The sequence below is a fragment of the Euphorbia lathyris genome, chromosome 8, assembly GCF_963576675.1.
Source record: "Euphorbia lathyris chromosome 8, ddEupLath1.1, whole genome shotgun sequence".
Classification (NCBI taxonomy): domain Eukaryota; kingdom Viridiplantae; phylum Streptophyta; class Magnoliopsida; order Malpighiales; family Euphorbiaceae; genus Euphorbia; species Euphorbia lathyris.
The window spans coordinates 80,352,206-80,378,719 of record NC_088917.1 but is presented as its reverse complement, the minus strand read 5'-3'; the positions used below and the strand labels follow the sequence as shown (position 1 = coordinate 80,378,719).

Genomic DNA, 26,514 nt, shown 5'->3' with positions numbered 1-26,514 from the left:
GGCGGTCAGAAATAACGCCTAATCATTGGCCAGACGGTTTTCCCGACCTTCTAGTGGAAAAAAGATTTTTTTTTTTAAAAATTTACCTCATCATCGAAATCGTCCATTTTCGGAGTTCTCGGATTCAAACTCATCGATTATTTTTAGGATTTCAGTTCTGCTCGAAAGAGAAACAATTAACAGTTTTTAAAAGAAATATATGAAGATGGTAAAATTGTCAAAATAGAAATGTTAACAAGTAAATAGAAAAGGGTAAATAGCAACCCCCTTTTTAAATCATACACGAGTTCCATACCTTTTTATATAAAGTTTCAATAATTCCTTCATCAAAAAAAAAAAAAAAAAAAAGTTTCAATAATTCCAACCTACTTCATAATTTAACGTCATAATTGAATATTATGCTTTTAGCGTCATAATTAAACGCTTTCAACTTCTTAATATCCCAACTACTTCAGCCACCAGTCCACAGTATCCACACCTGACACCTACGGCATTCCTCTCATACACACAATCTCTGAAAATGGAGAAGAATTCATGGGATTTCTGGGTGGACGAAGCACTCTCAAAGCTTCAATCTCTAAAACTACTTCGGTCTTTGAGACCTATTTACCTCTCCAACGAACCTAATTCCCTTCCAAAACATAACACAAGCGATGAGTACGAGGTGTTTGATGAAATGCAGCACTGGGATCGTTCTTCAGTTCATGTCTCTATCTCTGACTCCACATTTCAAAAATGGCTCCTCGACATTCCTAGTTCAGGTATTATTCAGAATTTTTCACTTTCTGATGTCTTTTTGAAGGGAATGTAATGTGACTTTGATTTTTCTGGTTTCAGGAAATGAGATTGTGTGTAGAGGTGGGATAAGTGATTTGAATGTTGAGCAGTCTAAGAAGCTACTTCTTTTTTCTAGTAATGATTATTTGGGATTGAGTTCGCATCCTACGATTGGGAAGGCTGCTGCAAAGGTTTGTTGATGTTTACTTGTGCTTATGTTCATATGCTGTTGGTAGAGATAAGTTAACAAAATAGCCTTAAAGTTCGGTTGTTCCTGAAGTGACAATGTAGCCCCAACTTAAGAAATTGCACTATTTTAGCTTTAATGTTTGTGAAATGGTGGCTACCGGAACTTGGAGCTAAATTATTAGCTTTTCACAACCCAAAAGGTAGCCGAAAGGCATATAACTCTCTAATTAAGCAATGTGGAATGTTTAGCATGCCCCCTCATGAGGGACCAACATGGAATACCATGACTCTATAACATGTAAACAAAGGCCTAACTCATCCAAAAGGTATCTCAAAGGGAGAAGATTGACTCACGCATATAAGGAGGCATATGACTCTCCAATTAAGCAATGTGTGATATTTAACATGCTCCCCTCACACCCAATTCATTTGGTGCGTGATTTTAATATTAGCGGAGCCCAACATTGAATACCATGGCTCTGATAGCATGTAAACATGGCTTCACATATATAAGGGGGCATATAATTCTCCAATTAAGTAATATGAGATGTTTAACTAACATGTCTGTCTCACGCCTAATTCATTTGGTTCGTGACACTAAGGGGGGCCAACATTGAAATACCATGGCTCTGTTAGCATGTAAACAAAGACAACTCATCTCAAAAGGTAGCTCAAAGAGAGAGGAGTTGCCTCACATATATAAGGAGACATATAACTCTTCAATTAAGCAATGCGGGATGTTTATCACGCCCCCCTCACGCCCAATTCATTTGGTGCGTGACGCTAATATCAGCGGGGACCCCAACATTAAATACTACATAAACAAAGGCCTAATTCGCCTCAAAAGGCACCTTAAAGGAAGAGGATTGCCTCACACATATAAGGAGGCATAGAACTCTTCAATTAACCAATGTGAGATATTTAACACCAGGGCTAAACTTGCATCGTTTCACCAACATTGAGGTTAAAAAGTAGCACAATTTTTAGCCTCAACGTTTGTGAAATGGTGCAATTATAACCCAGGCTAACTGAATTTGTGGCTAAATTGATACCATTTTACAAACGTTGAGGTGTCAAGATCGGTTAGCGAGGGCCATAATTGCACCATTTCACAAACATTGGCGCCAAAATGGTGTACCTTGGGACTAAATTGACACTTCTTCGAAAACCTTGAGGCTATTTTGATACCTTATCCCTTAATATGTAATTACACCTATACTTGTTGCACTTTTTGTGTTTCATACTCTGAAATTATATTTTGCACCTATTACACACCTAAACTCAACTTGTCAATTTTGGAGCTTCGACACACTTATTTGCCGACATGGCATGGTGTTGGCTGAAAGTTTGACTTGGCGATACTCTGTCAACTTTGAAGTTTGTCAAATCAGCAAATACTAGTGTCAGAGGTCCAAAATTGACAAGTTTAGGCATGTTATAAGTTCAAATATAGTTTAGGTGGTGACAAACGATAAAAAGTGACAAGTTTAGTGATATAATTATGTATTAAGCCTGTAATTTACTGACAGGTTTTTAAGAGATTTTGAACTTAATGCTAAATCAGGCAGCCCTAGAACATGGAATGGGACCAAGAGGTTCTGCATTAATTTGCGGATACACCAATTACCACAGGTTACTTGAGTCTTCCTTGGCAAACTTGAAGAAGAAAGAGGTATATTCCTAGATGATTCAGAATGCCTTACACCAAGTGTTATCTTTTTGTGACTATATTTAACTATGTTTTATCAATTAAAATTAGAATTTGAAGGTTTGGGTTCCTTGGTAAATAACCAGATCCTTAGAAAAAAAGAAGAGACGAATTTGTAAAGGAACCAATTGAACTAAAAGCTTAAGCCAATAGTTAAGGCTCAATAATAGTTTTTATTATTATCTCTGATGCATCCCCTCACGCGAATCCCCCTTGGGCTTGAAGCGTGTAGAATACAAGGCCATCTTACCATGTGTTGAAATTTAATCAAGAAATGGGGTTGCCAGGATTATGACCCTCAACCACTTGGTCTAAGCCAATTGAACTAAAAACTTAGCTAATAGTTAAGGCTCAAGATTCAAGAATAGTTTTTATTATTATGTCTGAAAGAATTTAACTGTGTTATTTGTTTAAACTTTGAGGGGACGTAGGTTTATGTATGTCTTGGACATGTATTTACATTTGTTTCTAATTTTTCAAATGATAGAAGAAAAGAAAAAAAGGTTAAATACACATGGCCCTCTCTGAACTTATTTAAAATATTGGCCCTTTCTAAACTTGCTTAGATTGACTTATTGGCCGCATGAACTTGGTTAAAGTAATACACGCTTCAAGTTGCCCAAATCTCTCCATGCAGCAGTAGGAATTTAATCATGTCACATTAAGCAAGTTCAGGGGTTAGTGAGACATCAGTCAGGGGCGAATACAAACTTTGAAAGCTGGGGTGCAAATTTGCATCCCCACCAGCCCCTTTTTGTGGAGACAGGGGGACTGAATCACCCCTCTCTGGGTGGTTCCAAGAGCTCGGGAGTGCTCCGGCACCCCCGAGCCTCCCTGTCTCTGCCCTTGCTTAAAGTTCAGGGGCCCAATTAAAAAATTTGGGCTAAGTTCAGGCGGGCCTGATGTATTCAGCCACAATTGCCTTATCAGATGTAATCCATCATCCACATCACAGATAAAAAGTATAAATTTTTGATTGAAATCAAAATAGTTAAAATTCTGTGATTCCTTTGAGGCTAAATTCTCTAAAACGTATTCCTTTGAACACGTATGATATTCAACTGAAAACTGATGCATATCCAATCCTAATTTATACTCTAGGATTGTCTTCTTTGTCCTACAGGGTTTGCTGCTAATATGGCAGTGATGGTCGCTCTTGGAAACATAAGTTCTCTCTTGGTTTCACCTGAAATACCTCTGAAGAAAGAAAAGGTCGCAATATTTTCAGATGCACTCAACCATGCTTCAATAATAGATGGCATTCGTCTTGCTGAACGGCAACAGAATGTAGAAGTTCATGTGTACAGACATTGTGACATGTCTCATCTTAGTTCATTATTGTAAGTCCTAACTTTTATGTTAAGCACTTTGTGATAACTCAAAATCGTGTTTCAATTCTTCTTTGGTCATTCAAGGTGTGTTGTCTTTTGACAGATCAAAAAGTACGTTGAAGAAGAAAGTTGTTGTGACTGATAGGTTAGTATTCCTGACTGCTAGAGTTTGATACATTCTTCTATATTTGCTCAAGAACTGTACAAGTTCAAATGCCCTGCTGTTGAGCAAAATCTATGAAGAATGAGATTTAAGAATGTAGATTAAACCTACAATTTCGGTCACTTTGTTCATATGTATAAGCTTACTGAAGAGCTAAATTGTGTTCTTGCAGCTTGTTTAGCATGGATGGAGACTTTGCACCGATGTTTGAGCTGGCTAAACTTCGCAAGAAGCATGGTTTTTTGCTAGTCATTGATGATGTAAGTTGTTTTAAAGGTTGAATGATATTTAGGATGTTTTTTCAAGCTATTTGGTACACCCGAGGCTTATTTGAGGGCCGTACTTAATCTGATACAAGAAAAGGTGTTATAGTCCAATATGATTTGACTAATGCCTATATAAAGTAGCATTAATCGGCTCAAATATTCAGAGAAACTATGCGTAATTGCAAAAGAAATAAACTTGCTGAGAGTAGTTTCTTTCAGGCTCATGGAACTTTTATATGTGGCAAAAATGGTGGAGGAGTGGCTGAGGAGTTCAATTGTGAAGAAGACGTTGACATATGTGTTGGAACTCTAAGTAAGGCAGCTGGTTGCCACGGTGGATTTATAGCTTGCAGGTAAGACTCTAGTGTTTACTGATTTAGCAGAATAGGCATAAGTCGATAGAAGATGTGCTTTTACATCTTAGAAGGAAATGAATTTTCCTTATCATATCTGATCCATTTTTACTTTTTTCTTATTTGAAACATTGGAATGGAACTTTGTTCAAGTGTTACTCTTTTAGAATCATAACCATTCAACAGTTTTCAAGAACAAAGCCGCCTGGACCAACTAGCTCTCACTTAGGCGCTCAAAATCAAGAATCTGTTTCGATTTTCCCCGCTTAGGCCATCTGGCTGTTTTTTTGGCCTCCTAGAAGTTGCTTAGGGGCCGCTTGGTTCTTTGTTTTATTATAATTCGCTTTTGAACACTGTGGCATGGTTTTTGGTGAATTGTGTTTATTATTTCGGATATTTTTATCTAATTGCTTTCTCTACTTGTTTCCATGATATGGTTGAAGACTTACTGTTTCATAGTTTTCGGCTAATAATATTACTTATGGACATTATTTTTTACTTATTTCAATTGTTTCAATGATATTGTAGTCGAAATTGTTTTTTACACATTTTTAAAGATATATGTTACGAATATACATGTTTTTCTATATTAAATCATTTTATATTATTATGTTTAAATAGTATAATACATTTTTAATTGCATTTATATGAGAAAATATAAAAATACAAATTTGATTAATCACCGATTAATCTCCAACCAATCCCCGATTAATTTCTAAGGACCCTGTATGCCCGACTAGAGCCTAGCTTTATTTACAACCTATCTATTTATTTAATGCTCTAGTTATCATTGCTAACATTCTTGTTATGTTGATTCTATATGAACAGCAAAAAGTGGAAAAAACTTATACAATCAAGGGGCCGCTCATTTATATTTTCAACTTCAACCCCAGTCCCAGTTGCTGCTGCTGCTCATGGTAAATTTATATAATTTCGGTTTTTTTTGGCTTAATATATAAATTACACACCTGAACTTGTCGCTTTTTACCTTTTGGTACCCTGAACTTATACTTGAAACTTATGAGACACCTAAAACTTGTCAATTTTAGACATCCGACACTCTTATTTGCTGATTTTCCACGCTTTGAAGTTGACATGGCACTGTTGAGCCAAACTTTCAATTCAACTAAACATATAAGAGTGCCGAAGGTCCATCTAGAGTCTTTGGAAATGCCTTAAGCATGCATACTTGTTTTTGGCATTCATATTAAAGATATGTTTCATAAATGATCAGAAACTTAATCCTTAAAACCGTGATCTGCCAGCTGCAGTAATTGTTGCAAGAAAGGAAGTGTGGCGTAGACGGGCAGTTTGGAAAAGAGTGCAAGAGTTTCAGGCTTTAACTGGAATCCCTATCACAAGTCCTATTGTTTCCCTTATTATAGGGAGTGAAGAAAAAGCCCTCGAAGCTAGCCGGTGCTCTCTCTTTCTTCTATGCATTTAAATTAGGCAAAAAGCATCATGACGTCTCTGATAATACGTAAATAATAACTCTTCTGAAACTGTTGTGAAACTTTATATACACACTAACTCTTAGTTTCACCATCGCTTACCCGGGTGGAACCTCGTGAAACTTGGTGAAACCTTAAAGGAGTTTCACTAAATTTCACCAGCTTTCACGAAGTTTCACCTTGATGAAACTCATGTGGAACATAGTGAAATCGTTTCAAGAAGATTTAAATTAGGCAAAAAGCATCATAAGGCTTCTGATAATACATAAATAATAACTCTTCCGAAACTGTTGTGAAACTTTATATGCACAATAACTCTTAGTTTCACCAACTCTTACCTTCGTGGAACCTTGGTGAAACCTTAAAGAAACTCATGTGCAGGAGTTTCACTATGTTTCACCAAGTTTCACCTTGATGAAACTCATGTGAAACATAGTGAAACTGTTTCAACAAGATTTAAATTAGGCAAAAAGCATTATAAGGCTTCTGATAATACATAAATAATAACTCTTCCGAAACTGTTGTGAAACTTTATATACGCAATAACCCTTGATTTCACCAACTCTTACCTTGGTGGAACCTTGTGAAACTTGGTGAAACCGTAAAGAAACTCGTTGCAGGAGTTTCACCGAGTTTCATCTTGATGAAACTCATGTGAAACATATTGAAACCATTTCAACAAGATTTGGCAGAGTTTTACCAATGTAGAAACTCATGTGGATCTTACACATTAGAGACTCTTCATCATTTTTTTTTTTTATCGCACTAAGCCTTTTGCTTGCCAAATTAGTTACCTAAACTGTAAATATCTAATTCAGTTAAATAGCATTACTCATTTCATCTGTATCTAAAATTGTATGTTTTTTTTACATTTCAAGATAAGATGTTTACAGTTTCTTTGTAGTCACATCACACATATAAAACTCCTTTCGAATTGTTAAAAATGCAAATTTCGAATGTAGATGTAACAAATAACACTTTGTTTATCAGAGTTTAATGCTTAAAGATACTTTTCTAGTCATAAGGCGTTTAATGTGCGAAAAGTTAAAACATTAGAGACTTAATATCTTGAAAGGAAAGATTCGTGGCTCAATTCACTAAAATTAAAATGATAAACGGACTCGGGATGCTTTTTGCCTTTAAATTATCAAAATTTGTTCAGCAGCAATTGACTCTTATAATTGAAATGGATCAGGTACTTGCTGAAATGTGGTTTTCATGTTACTGCCATCAGGCCTCCAACAGTGCCTCCAAACTCATGCAGGTTTTTTTTTTTTTATCCTATCCTTCATTATTCTATTAACGTTTTCAGGCTTTTTTAATCAGTTGAGATAAGGTTAAAATTTCTTCCTATTGTTTTTGGAGAAGTGTAAATTTACCCTTTATGTACAAAACAGTATTTACCTTAACTTTTCCAAACAAGATCACGTACCTTAACACTTTTACCCGTATGTACCTAACATAAATTAGGGATAGGGTACCAAAATAACACCAACGTAGGCTTACTTACAAAATTACACCAACATAGGTTTACCATTTACAAAAGAGTACCAATTTAGGCCTTGATAACGAAACATGACATGTTATTTATATTACTCTGTTAAGTTTTGATTTCTCTCCACATACAGTTGACAGAACTTTACGGAGTATATGAATGACGTGTCATGTTACGTTATCGAAGCATAAATTGGTACTTTTGTAAACGTTAAACCTACATTGGTGTTATGTTATACGTGAAGCCTAAATTGATACTTCCCCAAAAACCTTTGGCCTATTTTGGTACCTTATCCCATTAAAGTAGGCTTAATACGTCAAAAGCGCTATGAACTTGTCCAAAAAATTTGATTGACCCCTGAACTTACAAGATGTCACGTTAACTCCCTCAACTTGCTTAAAATAACCTATTGGCCACCTGAATTTGTTTAACGTGATATATTCGTTTCCTAAACTTGCTTACAATGATCCATTTACCCCTGAACTTGTTTAACATAAGATATATATTGTAGTTTGTCTAAATCTGTAAAAAAAAATTCAAAACTTAAGCAATAGAGGTTTAATTCGTGATTCTAAGTCTTTAAAATAAATTTTTTGTTTTGTATATCATTATAGTGTTTTTAGAGATTTAGGGACTTAATCATGACATTTTAAGCAAGTTTAAGAGGCTAATGAGAGACATCATCCAAGTTCAGGTGGTCAATCAAACTTTTTGGATAAGTTCAAAAGACAACTGATATATTAAGCCATCAAAATATTATGGAAATTTTGCTCTTTTTAGTATAGTTTAAGGACTATAGATGTAATTAACCTAATTTTATGTTTTCTTTTTCTTCTAAAATTATAGACTACGAGTGACACTATGTGCAACCCACTCAGAAGATGATTTGAAGGAATTGATAGCTGCACTATCAAGTTGCATCAATCTACAAGAGATTGGCAGACACAACTTAACAGGCTATGCTAGACTGTAGGAGATTAAAGCACCAAATGAGATATTAGCATCATATTAATTAATTTTTTTTTTAATCATATTGGCGCAACGGTAAACGTTGTTGTCGTGTGACCAAGAGGTCACGGGTTCGAGTTTTAGGAGCGACCTCTTGCCAAATAAATTGGTAGGGGAAGGCTTGCCCCCAGTACACCCTTGTGGTGGGATCCCTCCCCGGACCCTCGCTCAGCGGGGACGCGTAGTGCGACCGGGCCGTCCTTTTTTTATATTGGATTTGATGTATTTATTTCTTTGCCAAGTTCAAATTTGGCATTTGTGTTTATATAATGATATATGTCTTTATTTTATTTGTCAAATTAAAAATAGGGTTAGTTACAAGTAGATGTCATGTGGTTACACGGATTTGCTGGTGGGTATCTGTGGTATTTATCGTTACAAACATAACCTGTGGTTTGCATTTTTTTACTTTGCCAAATTTGGCCGATAACGACCTCAAAATGAAAACTTTCAAGAGTTAACTGATATTTTAAGCTAACTTTAATTCTTAACTTTTTAGGTTTGAGGTTATTTAGGTGTTTCTTTTTTTAGGGAGAAAGTTAATGTTTAGAGAGAGAATTCCAAAAATGACGATTTTGAAAAATAAAAAACGTAGTTCCATAGTAAATATGATACTAAACAACTTTAGTTTTTGAATTTTTTAATTTTGAGGTCATTTCGGATAAACTTGACAAGGTCAATAAAAAATGGAAATTTTACAAACCACATGGTTGTATCTGTAACGAAAAATACAATAGGTATCCATCTGCAAATCCGTGAAATCACATGGAATCTATTTATAATTAACTCTTAAAAATATAGTCCAAAGGTTCTCCTTCATCTATCGTATTGATTCTGTGTGAACGGTGGATATTGATCCACGTGACCCTGCCATATGTTAGTGCTCCAACTTAGGTGCATTGGACAGCAGGCAAAAGGATACTACACTATCTTAGAGGCACGCCGACTTTTGGTCTTCGTTTTCTTCCAAGTTGTTCTTCACTTCGGTTCGGATGCTAATGTCTGAAACTTACTACCCCAATTTGATTGAATGTCGGATAAGAATTTTGCTAATAGAACAAGCATGACATAAAGTAGACTTAATGCGAAATGAAAACGAAATTTTATTATTGCTTAATAATTTTTAACTACAATATTAGAAGTATGTCCCAATCGCGCATAACAAATAGACAAACTAGCAATATTAGGTTGAATTTCTGAAGACAATGAGTACACTTCCCTGCTCACTTCGGTCTCGATGCAAAATTCCAAAATTCCTCGTTGCCCAATCCTTGATAAGAAATTTGTCTTAGAGCATCTCCAACCCTCACTAATGAGGGTTGGAAATGCCAAAATGGTGGTGGTTGGCTTCTCCAACCACCATTATATATATATATATATAGAGAGAGAGGAGAGATCAGGTGTGACATATCTCTTATGGTGTGACAAGAACCAATTTTGTAATTAACCAAAAGGAGGTGACAAATTTGTAAATAAAAGGAAATAAAAAATTGTTTTAATTTTTTTCTTTAAAATGTATTTTCCCAACTTTTCCAATCTTATTTTTCAAAAACTTTTATACCGTTGGACTCGTATTAATTAGACGGTCATTTTAAGATCCCAGAAGCTCGGGTAAAAAAATTTCCGGTGAATTGAATCCGGCGATCCGTTTTTCTGTGAGAAAAAAATGTCCAGAAAATTCTCAAAACATTACAGAAAATGTAAAATATTATTTTGAGAAACTTTAATTCTTGACTCAAAATGAGATTGCTTACAGTTTAGTCCCAAATCAACGGAATCCGGCGGTTAGATTGGCGTTTTCCGATAAAAAAACCCGAAAGTACCCAGAAAATTCTCAAACAATTTCAAAAAATGTAAAACATTATTTGGAGAAACTTTAATTCTTGAGTCGAAGTATGATTTCTTACGGTTTAGTCCCAATAAAACGTTTTCCTTAATTTTATCCATTTTACATCCTTCAATAATTTATTGGGTCAAAACCGTAAGAAATCCCGCTTCGGCCCAAGAATTAAAGTTTCTTAGAATAATTTTTTACATTTTTTAGAATTTTTTTAAGAATTTTATGGGCACTTTGTTTCTCACCAGAAAACGCCCACCCGGATTCCGTTCACCGGAATTTTTTTTACTTGAGTTTCAGGGATCTTAAAATGACCGTCTAATTTAGACGAGTCTAATAGTATAAAATTTTTCGAAAAACGAGGTTAGAAATGTCGAAAAAATGTATTTTAAAATAAAGAAATAAAACATTTTTCTGTTGGAACAATATAAGTATTATCTTGGAACAAATGGTACACTGGTTTGGAACAAATGGTACACTGGTTTGGAACAAATGGTAAACTGATTTGGAACAATGTAAGTAGGACAAAAAACGTACCCAGAAAATTATCAAAAAATTCCAAAACATGTAAAACATCATTTTAAGAAACTTTAATTCTTGGCTCAAAACGAGATTCCTTATAGTCTTGACCCAATAAATTGTTGAAGCATGTAAAATGGATAAAATTAAAGAACAAGTTTTATTGGGATTCAACCGTAAGAAATTCCGCTTCGATCCAAGAATTAAAATTTCTTAGAATCATGTTTTACATTTTCTGGAATTTTTTGAGAATTTTCTAGACACTTTTTTTCTCGCCAGAAAACGCCCACCCAGATTCCGTTCACCGGAATTTTTTTTACTTGAACTTCAGAGATCTTAGAATGACCATCTAATTTAGACGAGTCTAATAGTATAAAAATTTTCGAAAAAGGAGGTTAGAAATATCGAAAAAATGTATTTTAAAGAAAAGAAATAAAACATTTTTCTGTTGGAACAATATAAGTATTATCTTGGAACAAATGGTACACTGGTTTGGAACAAATGGTACACTGATTTGGAACAATGTAAGTAGGACAAAAAACGTGTCCAGAAAATTATCAAAAAATTCTAAAATATTTAAAACATCATTTTAAGAAACTTTAATTATTGGCTCAAAACGAGATTCCTTACAGTTTTGACCCAACAAATTGTTGAAGCATGTAAAATGCAAAAAATTAACGAAAAATTTTATTGGGACTAAATCGTAAGAAATCCCGATTCGACCCAAGAATTAAAGTTTCTTAGAATAATGTTTTACATTTTCTGGATTTTTTTGAGAATTTCTGGGCACTTCTTTTCTCGCCGGAAAACGTCCATCCGGATTTCGATCACCGAAGTTTTTTTTACTTGAACTTCAGGGATCTTAAAATGACCGTCTAATTTAGACGAGTCTAATAGTATAAATTTTTTTGAAAAACGATGTTAGAGATGTCGGGAAAATGTATTTTAAAGAAAAGAAATAAAATAATTTTCTCTATCCTATCTTTCATTTTATTTACAAATTTGCCACCTTGCCCTTTTTAATCATCATCAAAACTACGTAGTTTTGTTGTGTCACACAATAAGCTCATTGTCAGACCCTAACCCCTTGTCACACTGGATCTCACCCATATATATATATATTATTTTAATTTAAATTATATTTTATAAATAAATATTTTTTAAATATTTTTTTTATATTTTATAGTTAAATATATTATTAATTATTTAAAATTAAATAACATTTTTTCTTATTTTTTAATGAATTTTTTTTATTATAGATTATTGATAATAATAATATATATAAAAAATAATAAAATATTAATAAAAGTGTTATGTAAAATGGAATAAAGTGGAGAATATTATTTTTAGTGTAATAAATGGTGAAGTGGGTTGGAGAAAAAATAAGATTTGATGTTTAGAAAATAGAAAATGGAAACGGAGACAGTGTAATGGGTTGGAGATGACCTTAGATGAGATGGAATAGGTAAACTATTGCGCAATTAAATAAAGAATCTAATAAAAAAAAATGAGACTTGTTTAATATGAGAGATAAGAAGAGGATGAATATTACCTAGAGTAACTGGTTCGGTTCCTAATGCTCGAAATGAATTCCAAGGTTTTCCATATCACCGGTCAGATGATGTGTAGCCAAGAATCAATAACCTAGGACTATGTAGCAAAATTCAAAATTGACTGGACATGATTGTTGTGGCTATCTCTGTAACCCCCGTCCCGGATCACATTAAAAATATAAAGAAATCCAAACAATTATCTTAATCACGTACAAACATCATCATTACCAAATAAAGTCTCCTTATTCATTATTCTCTATAGAAAAACTCATAATCAATAGGCTAATAACCAATAAAATAATTTAATCAATCAAATAAAAATTCACTTAATCTGAACAAAATAATACAGTTCAATGATATATAAAATTCTATTGAATGTCCATAAAATTTGCTAATGGAAATAAGACGTTTGTACTGGCCAACCTGAATGCAAAATGCAATTGAGAAAAACTAGTAAATATGAGTCTTCCAAACCTAGCATGAAAATTTCAATATGGTAAGGGTGAGCTGCCTACTTAATAAACACAATTACATCATGCATTTTTAGTGGCGGAGCCAGAGGGGGCAGAGAGGGTCAGCCGACCCTCCGACCCTGCCAGAAAACCTCAAGGAGCCGCCATGGCTGGATCCCCTCCAGCCATGACAGCTGAAAGAGAAAACGCAGAAGGAGGACCTCTAGACATGGAAGCACAACAAGAATAGAGAAGAGAAAACATGATTGGGAGGAAGAAAGTGTAAATTCTGAGCAATGAAGATCAAGAGACGCCACTAAGAAGTTGAAGAGACCAATTATTATTTATCTAGGAAACTTGAATGAAAACGCAGTTGATATTTTAGTAGCTCAAAATAAACTTGCAATTACTACATTTGTATTTCCAATACTATTATAGAGCCACTAAAGTTTTTTTTGGGTGTTGTTATATCCAGCCATGAATTCCCACCCATAGACCCGTGAAAGGACAAAAATGCCCTTTCAGGGGTTGGGGAAGGAAAAAGGATTTTTTTTGCTCTCCCGACACGAGGGCGTGTGGTGGAGCGTGATAGCCACACGCCCCACCACATAGTGAGGCGTGATAGCCACACACCCGCATGTCGGGAGGGCAAAAAAAATTAGCCCGTTATTCAATTAAACATGTAAATACCAGTAAACAGTGCACAATTTTAATTAAAACCTGTAAATACCATACAATTTTAAATAAAACCAGTAACAATAATATAAGTTCATGAGTAAATATTATCAATTAAAACACATAAATTTATATACATCAATGTAATCTAGTCCAAGTCGCTCTCCTGTCAGTATAAATATTGTCTAAGTGATGAACACTCAGATCAAGAAATCTATGCCATTGGCTGACAATGGGAGGCACTGGAAATCCAGGTCTTAAATAAAGACGTATCCAGTGTTCATAACTCCCCAAATGACAATCTCTCGCTCCGGTGGTCTTCCATCGTCCGAACGCATCGGTAGTATAGTACAACATCCTAATTGTGGCGCATTAAAAAGGAATATCACTACATTCAACATAGATACAGCAGTATATAAGTCATCCAGACTCACCATCCCGTGAGATTGACCACACCCTGCTTTTGTCCATCTAATATGCGTGAGGGCATCATCTACTTGGTTCCAGAGCACTGGCTCATACAGATCATGGTGGGCCCGCACCTCATTTTCTATAAGCATTCTCATCAGCTTCCACTCTTCCTGATTATTTATGATGGCGTCGACTAAAACACGAAATTCACAGTTACCATCTGATACAACATCAAGGTATCCAGTAATATATGGTACGATTAGTCCCTGAACCCAATGTAAATGTTGGTATCCGCTGATATCCGCATCAAATCCCGCTGCAAATATGAAAATATGAAAATATGAAGTTCGTCAGTGATAATATATTTACTTTAACATGAACTTATTTATTATGAAAATAAAATATACCTGGCATCTCATTGTTATGTATAGAGGACGATGAGCTTCGGCCTCGACTACGACTACTCCTCGAAGTAGAAGGCCGAGCACAACCACGTGCACTCTGACTGTACTCCCATGCACTCGGATTCCGCTTCATAGATGAACTCCCCTTTGGTCTACCCCTAATTGTGTCTTTGACCTCGGGTTCTTTGTAACTGCCTTGATCCGGGTTAATTTGACCATGGATGTAGACAGATATGCTACGCACCATTGCATGATCTAATTTGTCAACCTTTTCCACAAGAGATTGAAAAAACCGGTGATCCTCGGACCCATCACCATATACGGGAGCAGTAACTGGTCTGTCACTCAAACGATCAAATGAAAGAGTTCTCCAAAAAGGATGGATGCGCTCCACACTAACCGACGTATTCGAATCAATATATTTTTCTTAATTTCACATGCACAAGGAATACCATGAGCCATGGGCAATAATAGGGGTAAAAAACCCTTATCTCTAAGTACGGTTTTTAGGACGATTTAGTTTAGTTTTCCTTTAATAAGCGAGCAATTCTCGCATTTTAATGCATGTGTGCGGTGTTAGTTAGGTTTTGTATATGTCTTATTTACTTTTGTAGTTTTAGGTCGTTTTCTGGTTGTTTTTGGGCAAATATTGCCAAAATAGCACGTACATTAACTTTCAATTATTTATTGTGGCTAAATGATCCACCAAAAGTCGCACCGAACAGAGTTTTTACTCAAATCTAGCGATTGGTGGGTCAATTTAACCTTTGAACTGACGTCATTTGGAGTTTATGTGCGCATACAGGTCAAAACAGAAACAATTTCGGGTGAAAATCGCGTCTCGAGGACCCCCGGCAGTCGCTCAGTGCGTTTGGACGTTTATCGCTCGTCGAACTGGCCCTTATAGGCCAACTCGGCGAGCTGACACTACTAGTGCGACGAGCTGGTGCCCAGCTCGATAAGCTGCGTCTCGGGAATCAGTCTTTTGACTGATTCCTGGCCCCACGACTCCACTAACTCGTCCCCACTTCACCACCTACAACAGGAAACAAATCCGATCAGTATTGGGACTCAACTACAACTATAAATAAGACAGTTTCCTTGTAAATTAGATATCTTTTATCTTTGGTAAAAACCCTAAGCCTCTTCCTTGAAGAATCCTCTCCACCTCTTCCATCCACCATTAAAGAAAATCCAAGCTCCGTTTCCTGAGGATTATTCAAGGTTCCATCCTTAAGTCCTAGGAAGACGCCTGCATTGGTAGACAGGTTCCTTGAAAGGGATTTTCTTTCTCTTTTATATTTTGTTCACCTCTGATCCATGTTATGAATCCTAGGCTCATTGTATCTTCGTGACAATTTTCTTCATCTTTAATATTAATTCAGTTTCTTGTTTTGTTCAATTGATTGTATGATTTAATCTTTGTCTTACGCTTTGCTTAATTGGTTTAACTCATTCATAAGTCCAAACATATACTTGGCACATATTGCAAGCTGAATTTGACCTAGTCAGAGCCTGTAGGATTGACGACCCTATGGAAGATTAAGCCTAAATTTCTGAGCCTTAGAGCTAGTTTCGGCCTTACAAGGGAATAACACGCTAGGAACCATAGAAGGATAAGTAAGGTTAATCGCCTTAGGCAAAAGCAACTCAGATTAGGTTGTCTATTGATTAATAAATTAGGTTGAATTTAATATTATCGTATCACCACGCTTTCCTCAAGGTATTTGCATTGTTAAAAGATCACTTAGGAGTAGAATAACTTAATTAGGAGTAGATTAATATAAAGAAACTCAATCTCAAACCCCCCAAAGCCTAGATAACATCAGAAGCTTAGTAGCTCGATACTTGCAGGAGTAAATCTTGTGGATTTGATACCTGGACTTGTCTAGATTATTACTTAATAACGATGGGGGTACACTTATCCCTTAGTTAGTCCCATTGGGCGATAGCCCAAGGCGCATCAAGTTTTTGGCGCCATTGTCGGGGATTTATTTTTCCTACAATATCGAACCAAAGGTCGAATTTGTTAGTTTAGGCATTCATTCTGTTTATAGTATTTATTTTATATCTCTTATACTTGTTCATATTCATTCTTTTATATATTGTAAAAGCTGTAACATTGTAAATTCTACACTTCTTATACATTTTTAAATTTTATTTTTCAGAACTATCATGGATAACAGAACTCCAGAACCATCCATGGCTGACTTAAACAAGATGGACTTCCTTGTGGCTTCCCTTAGTTGTAAAAACCCAGCAAGGATACCATTTTGTGCACGATGTGGCCAAAATCACCACGGTGAGGTTTGCCTTATCAACCAATTCATGCCTAGAGGTGAGAATGTAAGTTTTTCGGGAAATCGCCAAAGGTATAACTCTGAACCCAAAACTTACAACCATTATGATTGGAAAAACACTCAGTACCCGTCAGGGCCATACATGGCACCCATAGATGATCTCTCTTACTTCCAGCCTAACACTGATTTTCATGATAGGCAAGCAGGGTATTCAGAAGGAATAATGGCTCTCTTAGAGGACATATCCACCCGACTTGCAGCTAATAAGGCGGTTTGCAGAGCCCTGAGCAAGCAAATCGCCACAATTAGGCAGGAAGAAAGCGAGTACCAAAAGGCAATCACCTCACATGAGGAAACAGTTCAAGCCATCGCCTTGAGAAGTGGTAAGGAAGTTGACACACCCATACCACCCCAGTCAGAAGTTCAACCGCCACCTCATGTAAGTAAGGAACTAGAAGTGGTAAGCAACCTCGGTCTTGTGTCTGAAAACTCAGCTCCTGAAGTAGCTGTAGAGAAAGTGGTTAGACCTTATGTTCCAAAACTGCCATTCCCACAGAAACAGAAAAAGGCTAACCTAGATAAGAAATTTGCTAGATTCTTAGAGATCCTCAGTAGGCTAGAAATTAACATTCCAATAATGGAAGCTCTAGAGGAAATAACAAATTATGCAAAGTTTCTTAAAAACATGTTGTCCAAGAAAAAGAAGTTTGGGGAAAATGAAATAGTGGCCCTAACAGAGCAATGCTCGGCCATAATCATTCACAAGTTACCCCCCAAATTGAAAGATCATGGGAGCTTCACCATCCCTTGTAGAATATGCAACATGCAACCATTTTAATTGAGAAATAATCTCTCTGGCACGCCTGCACCCTAAACACACGTGACAAAGTTGAAAATTAGCGTTACTCACAAAATATCGCTAACACAAACTAAGAAAATCATCATTTTTAATATATTTCAGGGACTAAGATTTATAAATTACGAATCTATGATATTCTTTTTAAAATTTATGAATTTGGGTCTAAAATTTATACATTAAGGTATAAAAATATACTTATTTTGTGATATATAAGAAATAATGACATAGTTATCGAAAATTTAAGGAGACTGGCGCCTCGTATATGATAAAAATAAAATGTCAGAAGTGGGATTTGAACCCACGCCTTCGTAAGAGGACCAGAACTTGAGTCTGGCGCCTTAGACCACTCCGCCATCCTGACTTGATAACATTATTTGTTAAATTGAATATTAGTTTAATTTAAACCTTGTAATTTACTATTGAAAAGGAATATTAAAATATTTTTATTTTGATTTTATTATACTCCTGTAAAATATCTTTTTTCTAGTATTAAAATCCGACCATTGAATTTGAGGTTGTTGAAATACTCTTTGTTGCGGTTGTCTAAAAAATAAAATCTCTTTGAAAAACTCAAATTTATAAAAAAAAACACTAAACGCTAATCAGATGAAGAGGGTTTTCAGAAATTAATTAAGAATAGTTTTTAGATTGATCAAATTTGTATTTTATTTATTTATTAATGAATAAATTATCATATAATATAATTAAAGTATATATTATACTATTTAAAATAATTTAATATAAATTAATATGTGGATTTGTAACATTATATATATATTTTGAAGAATGTAACATATATTTTTAAAACTATGTAATTAACAACATTTTAATAATAATGTCATTAAAACAACACAAAAAAGTAAAAAATAATGACTATAAGTAATATAATTCATCAAAAATTATGAAATAATACCCTTAATGTATTAAAGCATATTACGAAAACAAATAAAGAACGTATTTATGTTTGAAAATAATAAACACAATCCATCAACAACTATAAGAAAATGTTCAAAAGTGAATTATAATAAAATAAAATAATAGAAATAATAACAATAATAATAAACGTTTTTTTTTATTCCCATCACCCCATAGGTACTGTTTAGGTAGCCAAAAAACGTCCAAGAGGTCAAAATATCCTAGAGGGCCTGATCAAAGAAAATCAAAGATTCTCAAATTGCATGCATTAATATGACGAGGGCATCCATTTTTTGAAGAATGGTAACTTGGATCATTGAGAGAAATCAAGTTAAGAAAGACACAAAATAGATCATAAAAATGACAAGAATAAGTCGAATGAGCCAAATTTGATCTTAACTCGCAGAGTAAAAAAAGTAACTTGTCGATTCAATGCAAAGAGTGGCAACATTCACTGTTTAGCATGTTGACTCGACGAGTCACCTCTTTCATTCAGTGAGTCGCCATTTTTACTCATCGAGTCAGCTGGTCAAATACTAAAAGGATTTGGGTGAACTCTAGGGTTGTTGATTTAATTAATACCAGACTCGGATGTTGAGGATATTAAGGGAGAAATATCTAGATACAGATTTTAACTTTTGGGTCGATAATTATCCTCCGAAGGATGATGAAGCTAGTGATGAGTATTTAACAACTAAACTTACATCTAGTTTCATTGACTTGAATAAGTATGCTGCAACTAAATTGGGTATGTGTATAAAGCTTGCATGTATGAAGCATAGTCATTTAGTGAAGCATAGTTATATTGTCAACTAAATCTCCTTTACTAGTCATTTATGGTTGGATAGGTATGAAATGATTGGTCATGCTCTTATACTTTATATATTCATTGAGTATGTCTATCAATTTAGGCTACTTGTATGGTCTGTTATGACTTGAAAACGATAAGACTGATCAACAAACAAGTTAGACAATGAACTAATTAGATGTCTTTTTGGTGTGACTTGAATATATATATATATATATATATATATATATATATAAACTGAATACCATGCTCTTATAAGAATAAGTTGTCTACTTTATATTACAAAAAAGGGGGATGATGTGCGAATAGCATTTAAGGAAATGCGCACATCATACCCCCTTTGCTTACTCTTTTGTCCATCTCTTTAAGTGTTTTGGTTCTCCTTGAAATTCCAAATCTCCTTTACTATATACCTTCCCCATGGATTGTTATAATGCTATCAACGGGGACAATCCAAGTGGAAGGCACATAGTAAAGGAGAAAGGACAAGGGAAACTTAAACTACATCAACATGCTCACTTTCCCTTATGCCCCCTTGCATGCTCATGCATCCATCTCCTGGCAGTTGAATCATAATTTGCCATATTGGTGAGGTATTGCTCAACAACTTCTTCTTGCCTAGGAAATGGCTCCTCAATGAGGGGTTGTATTAGTAGCGCATATATATGCCACAGTAGCTACAAAATGCATAGATTAATTAGATCACAAACATGATTAATTTTTTTATCAAATAACTAGATAAATTATGGCAAATCTAACCGTGGCAGTGGGATAGGCAGGGCAAGAAAGGAGCTGGGGAAGAGAAATCATCCCCTAAGGAGCAACATTGAGATGATAGATCCTAGTCTTGAAGTAAAACTGAGAATATGAAGATAGTTTGATGAGTATATATATATATATATATATATATATATATCATGTAGGGTTATATATCTTAATGAGATAAGTTGTGATTACTATTGGAGGTTTGTTAGGGAACTCCAAAGAGTAGCGGATTCGAAGTTGAAATACACCCCCTTCATAGGGGGTGTATTGGGGCCCCTCTGATCTTGGCTCCCTATTATAGTATGTTTTCATATCTAGAGGATCTGTTAGCATCAAAGATCAGAAGAATCATTATAACAGGAAGAAAGAAGAAAATATGGATTGACAGTAATACCTTCGGTGGCGATAAGCCACACTGGGTTCTCCAGGTACAATCTGCATAGGTCAAACAAGACCAATCGCTGAACACATCCAAGGGAAGGCATTATACAGTGTAAGTTTTCTGGGTTTGAATGTATAGGAATATTGTAGAACTAAACGAGTGAAAAACTTAATATTTATACTGGTTAGAGGTGGGTGGGCAAGTGAAAGGTCATGGAAGGAGAAAGGGTAGTGCGTCTAGGGTTTTGTAAAATGATGTTAGTGTATTAATATTCTGTTTATGGTTTTGTAGATATCACGACTTGGGGATTATAGGCCTAATGATGACTTTAAGATATGCAGAGATAGATCAAAATCAATATTGTTTCCCCGTTGGATATGTATTGCTTATTTTTTGAGTTTTAATTCAGAAAATTGTTTGTACAAATATAAACAGATTATGAGCATTGGTCTCCAATTAATTTAAAACCATTGATATATAAAATTTCATGTTCATTTGAATATGTTTCATTACTCAAGTAAAAACCATAAATTCATTCGAAGAAGAAAGCAAAATGATACATGTAATTAAAAAAATGTCATCTAAACAATAATATAAAGACACAAAAATAATCGAATCTGTCATCTGAAAACCAATCTATTGACATAATTGATTAAGATCTATGCCATCTGAAACAAGCTACAATAACAGAAATTATTATACAAACTGTCATCGTAAATACCAATATGCCAATTTACCATATATCTCATTGACTTTTTAATTATTAGCATGTCATGCAATCCCCCTATAGGTGACGGTAATAATAAATATGTTGTCATCATACCACACTTAATATGATAGCCTACATATAGGCATATATCATGTGACGTGCCTTCACATGACAGAATCCAACTGTCATCTAAAGATCCATCAGACGGCAGCGAGTTCCGTGACAGTTTTATTTTTTACGGAACGACAGTTTTGAACCATCGTCTAAAGGGCTTTTCGATGTAGTGCACATTTGAGGTAGTTAGTAATACACCTGAATTGAGATTTCTTAATTTTAGATGTGACTGAAGGATCCTGCTCCAAAGAGGATCTAGGAAGCATCCTATTGATCCACGTGTCTTGAGGAAATTATTCCCGTTTAGTTTAATTCGACGATCTTCACGTGAATTATGATTCTTTAATTTTAGAAGTCATCAAAGGATCTTAATTGGAAGCGGATTTGAGAAGTATCCCGTTGATGAACGCGTGTTAAGGAAAGTATTCAGGGATCTTCCTTGATTTAGTATAACTAAAAAAATCAGCAACTCAAAAGTGGGATTTGAACTCACGCCCTCGTAAGAGGATCAAAAACTTGAATCTGGCTCCTTAAACCACTCGATGATCCTAACTTTTGTCATTATTTATTAAATTTAATTATTGATAATAATATAAAACTTGTAATTTATGATTGAAAAGAAATATCAAAATATTTTGATGTTATTATAATTCTAATAAAATATTTTTCTCGTGTTATAATCAAACCGCTGGATTTGAGGTTGTTGAAAACTAAAAAATTAGTCTCTTATAAACGGTCAAGGTTATAAAAACACTATACGTTGGCCAACAAAAATTTTGGAAATTATTGAGGATTATTGATTTGTATTTTTATTTATTAGTAAACAAATTATTATAATAAAATAAAATAATATAAAATTATTTAATATAGATTAATATATTAAAAATATGCAAATAACATTTTGATATCAATGTCATTGAAACAACTCAAATAACTAAAAAATAATGTTTATAAGTAATATAATTTATTAAAAATTATAAAATGATGTTTTTAATATCTTAAATCATATAATGGAAACAAATAGAAAAGATAATCAATAAAAATATCTAAAAACAATAAATGTAATTCATCAACAATCTTACAACAATAACTACAAGCAAATTTTAATAGAAAAAAATAATTGTTCTAATCACCGCCATGGAAAAATTGAAACGAATTATCGATTTCAAAAGCATCGACGGAACCTAAGCATTCCATAGAGATGTTTTTGTTTTCACACAGAATAAAATATTTAAAAATTCTAATATGTAGCGGAATGAAATGTATAAAATATTTACAGATATTTGCATATATATGATCTTTTAATTTAGTATTTCTTTTTTTTAGTAAACTAATTGAAATTGCATGCATTAATATGAAGAAAACATCTATTTTTTTAAGAATGATAAAAGAGATCATTCGGAGTAGATTTGTTTATAGGCCCGACAAAATGTTCAAGCCCGAACAAGGGAAATTGACATTAGAGTCTGGTTCACATCTGTTAAAACCCGCCTATTTATTGAGGCGGGCTATAATATTTATAAAAATAGGACACTTTGATCTATAATATCAATTAGTAATAATTAAATATATATATTTATATTTTAAATATTTATTTTAAGTATAAAATTTATTTTTTTATTATTAAAAACTATATATTCTTTTTCAGGTAGGCTTACATTGGTTTGGTTTGGGGATTTATTTTTAAGTCCATCCCCGCTTAAAATATATAACAGACGGCTAGGTTTGGATGGACTTGGACTGAGTAATATTAGACGAAAATCTGCTAGGCTTGACCCATAAATAAGTTTAACTACGAGCAATCAAATCAAAGGAGATGCGAACAAGAACATTACAAAGGAAAGAAATAAGTCGAATGAGCTAAAATTGACCTTGACTTGATGAGTTACTTCGTAAGTCCCATTTTTTACTCGGCGAAGCCAACTTGTCAAATATGTCGAAATTCATCTTTTATCTTCTTTTTTATTGTTTTGACATTTTTAACCTTTTTATTTATGTTTTTTTACCTTAAAGTGGTTGGTTTTGAGGTAATTTTACCTTTTAGCCATAAAAATATAAATAAATCACTTTGTACGTTGTAAGCAACTTTTAATGTCTATCAATTTTGTATTTCTCTTTGTGAGAGTTAGAGTTGATACCAAACATTAGAGATTTAATTTCTTCAACTTCACGTCAAGAATTTTTTGTTAGCTTCAGGTTAACAATCTTCTTTATTTCAAAACTCTCCGCATCATTTGGTATCAAAACCTTGTCGTCTCCTAATTCGAAACTTCTTTGAGCACTTGATATCATCAAAGTTTGGAAGCCAACTCATGGAATTTTTCAGAAAAAAGATTGAAGATATGAGGCAAGAGATAAGAAATGAATAACAATAGTAGTTTTAAAATACCTGCTTTGTCACCACACTTTTGGACCAGAAAAATAACAATAGTGTCTCAAAATCTTCCTTATGAAATAAGAGATTTAATGGTATAATTTTCGTTTCAACGGAAGGAATAGTCAACTGATGTAGAGGAATTGACAACAAGATCGATAAGCAACCAACTTGAAGAAATAGATGAGAAAATGAATCAGAAAATGTTGTGGATGATGAACAAATTGGGGAAGATAATCCCAATATAAAGTTGGTGTGGAAGAAATTTATGGTGGCATATTGATAGGGGTCAAAAACCCCTATCTTTGGGTACGGTTTTAGGACGGTTTTTAGTGTTATTTCGTAAATAAGCGATCAATTCTCGCATTTATATGCTTTTGTGTGAGCTAATTAGAAATTGGAAATGTTTTATTAACTTTTCATTGTTTGGGCTCGTTTTCTGATCATTTTAGGCAAATATGGCCAAAATGGCATGTATGTTATAATTCCGTTATCTTTTATAGCTAATTGATCCGCCAAAAGTCGCACCAAACGGAGCGTTTGCTCAAAATGAGCGATTGGCGGGTCAATTTAGCCTTGAGACTAATGATATTTGGAGTTTTCGTGCATGCGCAGGGATAAGTTTGGGCAAAAGTTACATCATGGGACATCGAGCAACTGCGCGAAGGCGTGCAGGGAAAAACCGCTCGTCAGACTGGCCTTTTTAGGCCAGCTCGCCGAGCAGGCCTCTAGGGGCCAGCTCGGGCGAGCTGGCCATGCCAGCTCGCGATGAGCAGGCCAAGCCAGCTCGCCACGAGCTGGCCTGCAAGGTCCAGCTCACCAAGCAGCGCGCCCTGCTCGGCGAGCTGACCTGCGGGAATTGGTCAAAAATCCCATTTTTGCCCCCATGACTCCACGACCGGTCCCACGACTTTCTACCTGCATAAAGACACGAAATAGGTCAGAAAGAGGGCCCGAGCTACATCTATAAATAGAACTTTTCCATTGTAAATTAGATATCTTTCATTATTGTAAATTTACCATAGCCTTCACCCTTGAAGATTCCTCTCCACCTCCTCCATCTCCTTCAACCTCCATTGAAGCACCTTCGAAGGTCCGCTCACCGAGGAATATTCAAGGTTCGTCCTTAAGACCTAGGAAGCCGGGTGCAGAGTAGACAGGTTCCCTGAAAGGGATTTTTCTATCTCCTTTTATCTTTCCTTGTTTGTACTCTTTGATACAGTCTATGAATCCTAGGCTAATTGTATCCTGTGACATTGTTCTTCGCCTTTAATAATATTTTAGCTCTTATTTTGTTCTATGATTATTTGTTTAATCTTTGTCTTACGCTTTATTCAATTGGTTTAACTCATTCAAAAGCCCCAAAATCTAGTAGGCACATATTGCGAGCTGAATCTAACCTAGTCAGAGCCTAGGAGATTGACGACCTCTTAGTTGATTAAGCCCAAATTGCTGAGCCTTAGACCTAGTTTCGGCCTTACAAGGGAATCACGCACTAGGAACTTCAGGAGGGTAAGTAGGGTTAATCGCCTTGAATACAAGTGACTTAGATTAGGTTTTTAATCAATATACCTAATAATCTATCTTCATTATTATTGTTCATACCATGTTCCTTCGGGTAATTGCATTAGTGAAAGATCACCTAGGAGTAGTTTAACTTAATTAGGGGTAGAGTAACTTAATTAGGCGTAGAATAACTTAGCTAGAATTAGAATAACTTAGCTAGGAGTAGTATAATTCAACTAGGAGTAGATTAACTTAAACAAAACCAAACTCAAAACCCCCAAAGCCTAAATAACACCTGAGACCAAGTAGCTTGATACTTGCAGAAATAAATCCTATGGACGATACCTGGACTTTTCCAGAATTTTATTACTTGATAACGACGGGGTACACTTATCCCTTAGTGAGCCTTGCGGTACTGAACGCCGCGAGGCGCGTCAAGTTTTTGGCGCCGTTGCCGGGGATTTATTTCTTCTGCAATATCGAACCAAAGGTCGATTTGTTAGTTTAGGCATTCCTTTGTGAATATCCTGTGTTTATATCGTTTATACCTGTTTATGTATAATTCTTTAAGACTTCTATACTTGTTCATATCTTTTGTATTTGTTCATAACTGTATACTTTTACTTATCAACTTTTGTGCTAGAACTTCACTTTTTCGCAGCATTCTCTGATCAATGAATTGGCAAGAAAGAGTCGAGTGGCAAGCTCAAAAGTTTACTATCCCATCAAGACAATACATTCATGCCCTGGAGAATGAGGCTCCCAATCCCTCCATGGCCGACTTAAATAAGAAAATGGATATCTTGATGGCGAAACTGAGCCTCAACACCAATGAAAGTGTAAGTTTTGTGGGTAATCACCAAAGGTATAATTCTAACCCCAATTCTTACAGCTTTTATGGTAGTGATTGGAGGAGACCTCAACACTCAAATCTGTCCTACGGGAACCCTAACATGTTGAGGCCTCCAAATAGGTTTGTTAATGAGCACAGGGAAAACGAATTGGGAATGTTCCCTTACGAACAAGCAAGCCAAGTTCCTCCACAACCCTCTAGCTCACGAGATGAGGTGCTGTCCCTTTTGAAAGGAATATCAGCCCGACTTACAATCAACGAGGAGGTTTGTAAGGACTTGAGCAACCGGTTGGCTCAAATAAACCATGAGATGCAAGAGCAATCCCGAGATGCTCTC

General features: G+C 34.9%; 1 protein-coding gene and 1 non-coding gene across 3 annotated transcripts; one reads left to right on the top strand and one right to left on the bottom strand.

The window, feature by feature from the left end:
- Nucleotides 1–441: 441 nt before the first annotated feature.
- On the top strand, nt 442–9,031 carry LOC136202856 (8-amino-7-oxononanoate synthase). 2 transcript variants are annotated; one of them, XM_065993794.1, is made up of 11 exons: nt 442–761; nt 838–968; nt 2,531–2,638; nt 3,776–4,014; nt 4,109–4,150; nt 4,341–4,428; nt 4,654–4,787; nt 5,616–5,704; nt 6,053–6,203; nt 7,434–7,502; nt 8,580–9,031. In XM_065993794.1, exons 1-11 carry the CDS (start codon nt 521–523, stop codon nt 8,704–8,706), a joined length of 1,419 nt encoding a protein of 472 aa, XP_065849866.1. In that variant the 5' UTR covers nt 442–520; the 3' UTR covers nt 8,707–9,031. The 2 variants fall into 2 exon arrangements, with proteins under 2 accessions (XP_065849866.1, XP_065849867.1); XM_065993795.1 differs by lacking the exon at nt 442–761 and having other exon boundaries at nt 848–968; nt 2,496–2,638.
- Nucleotides 9,032–18,028: 8,997 nt separating this feature from the next.
- Nucleotides 18,029–18,112, bottom strand: TRNAL-CAA (transfer RNA leucine (anticodon CAA)). Its single transcript has one exon. It is a non-coding gene; the product is annotated as a tRNA-Leu (tRNA).
- Between the last annotated feature and the right edge of the window lie 8,402 nt (nt 18,113–26,514).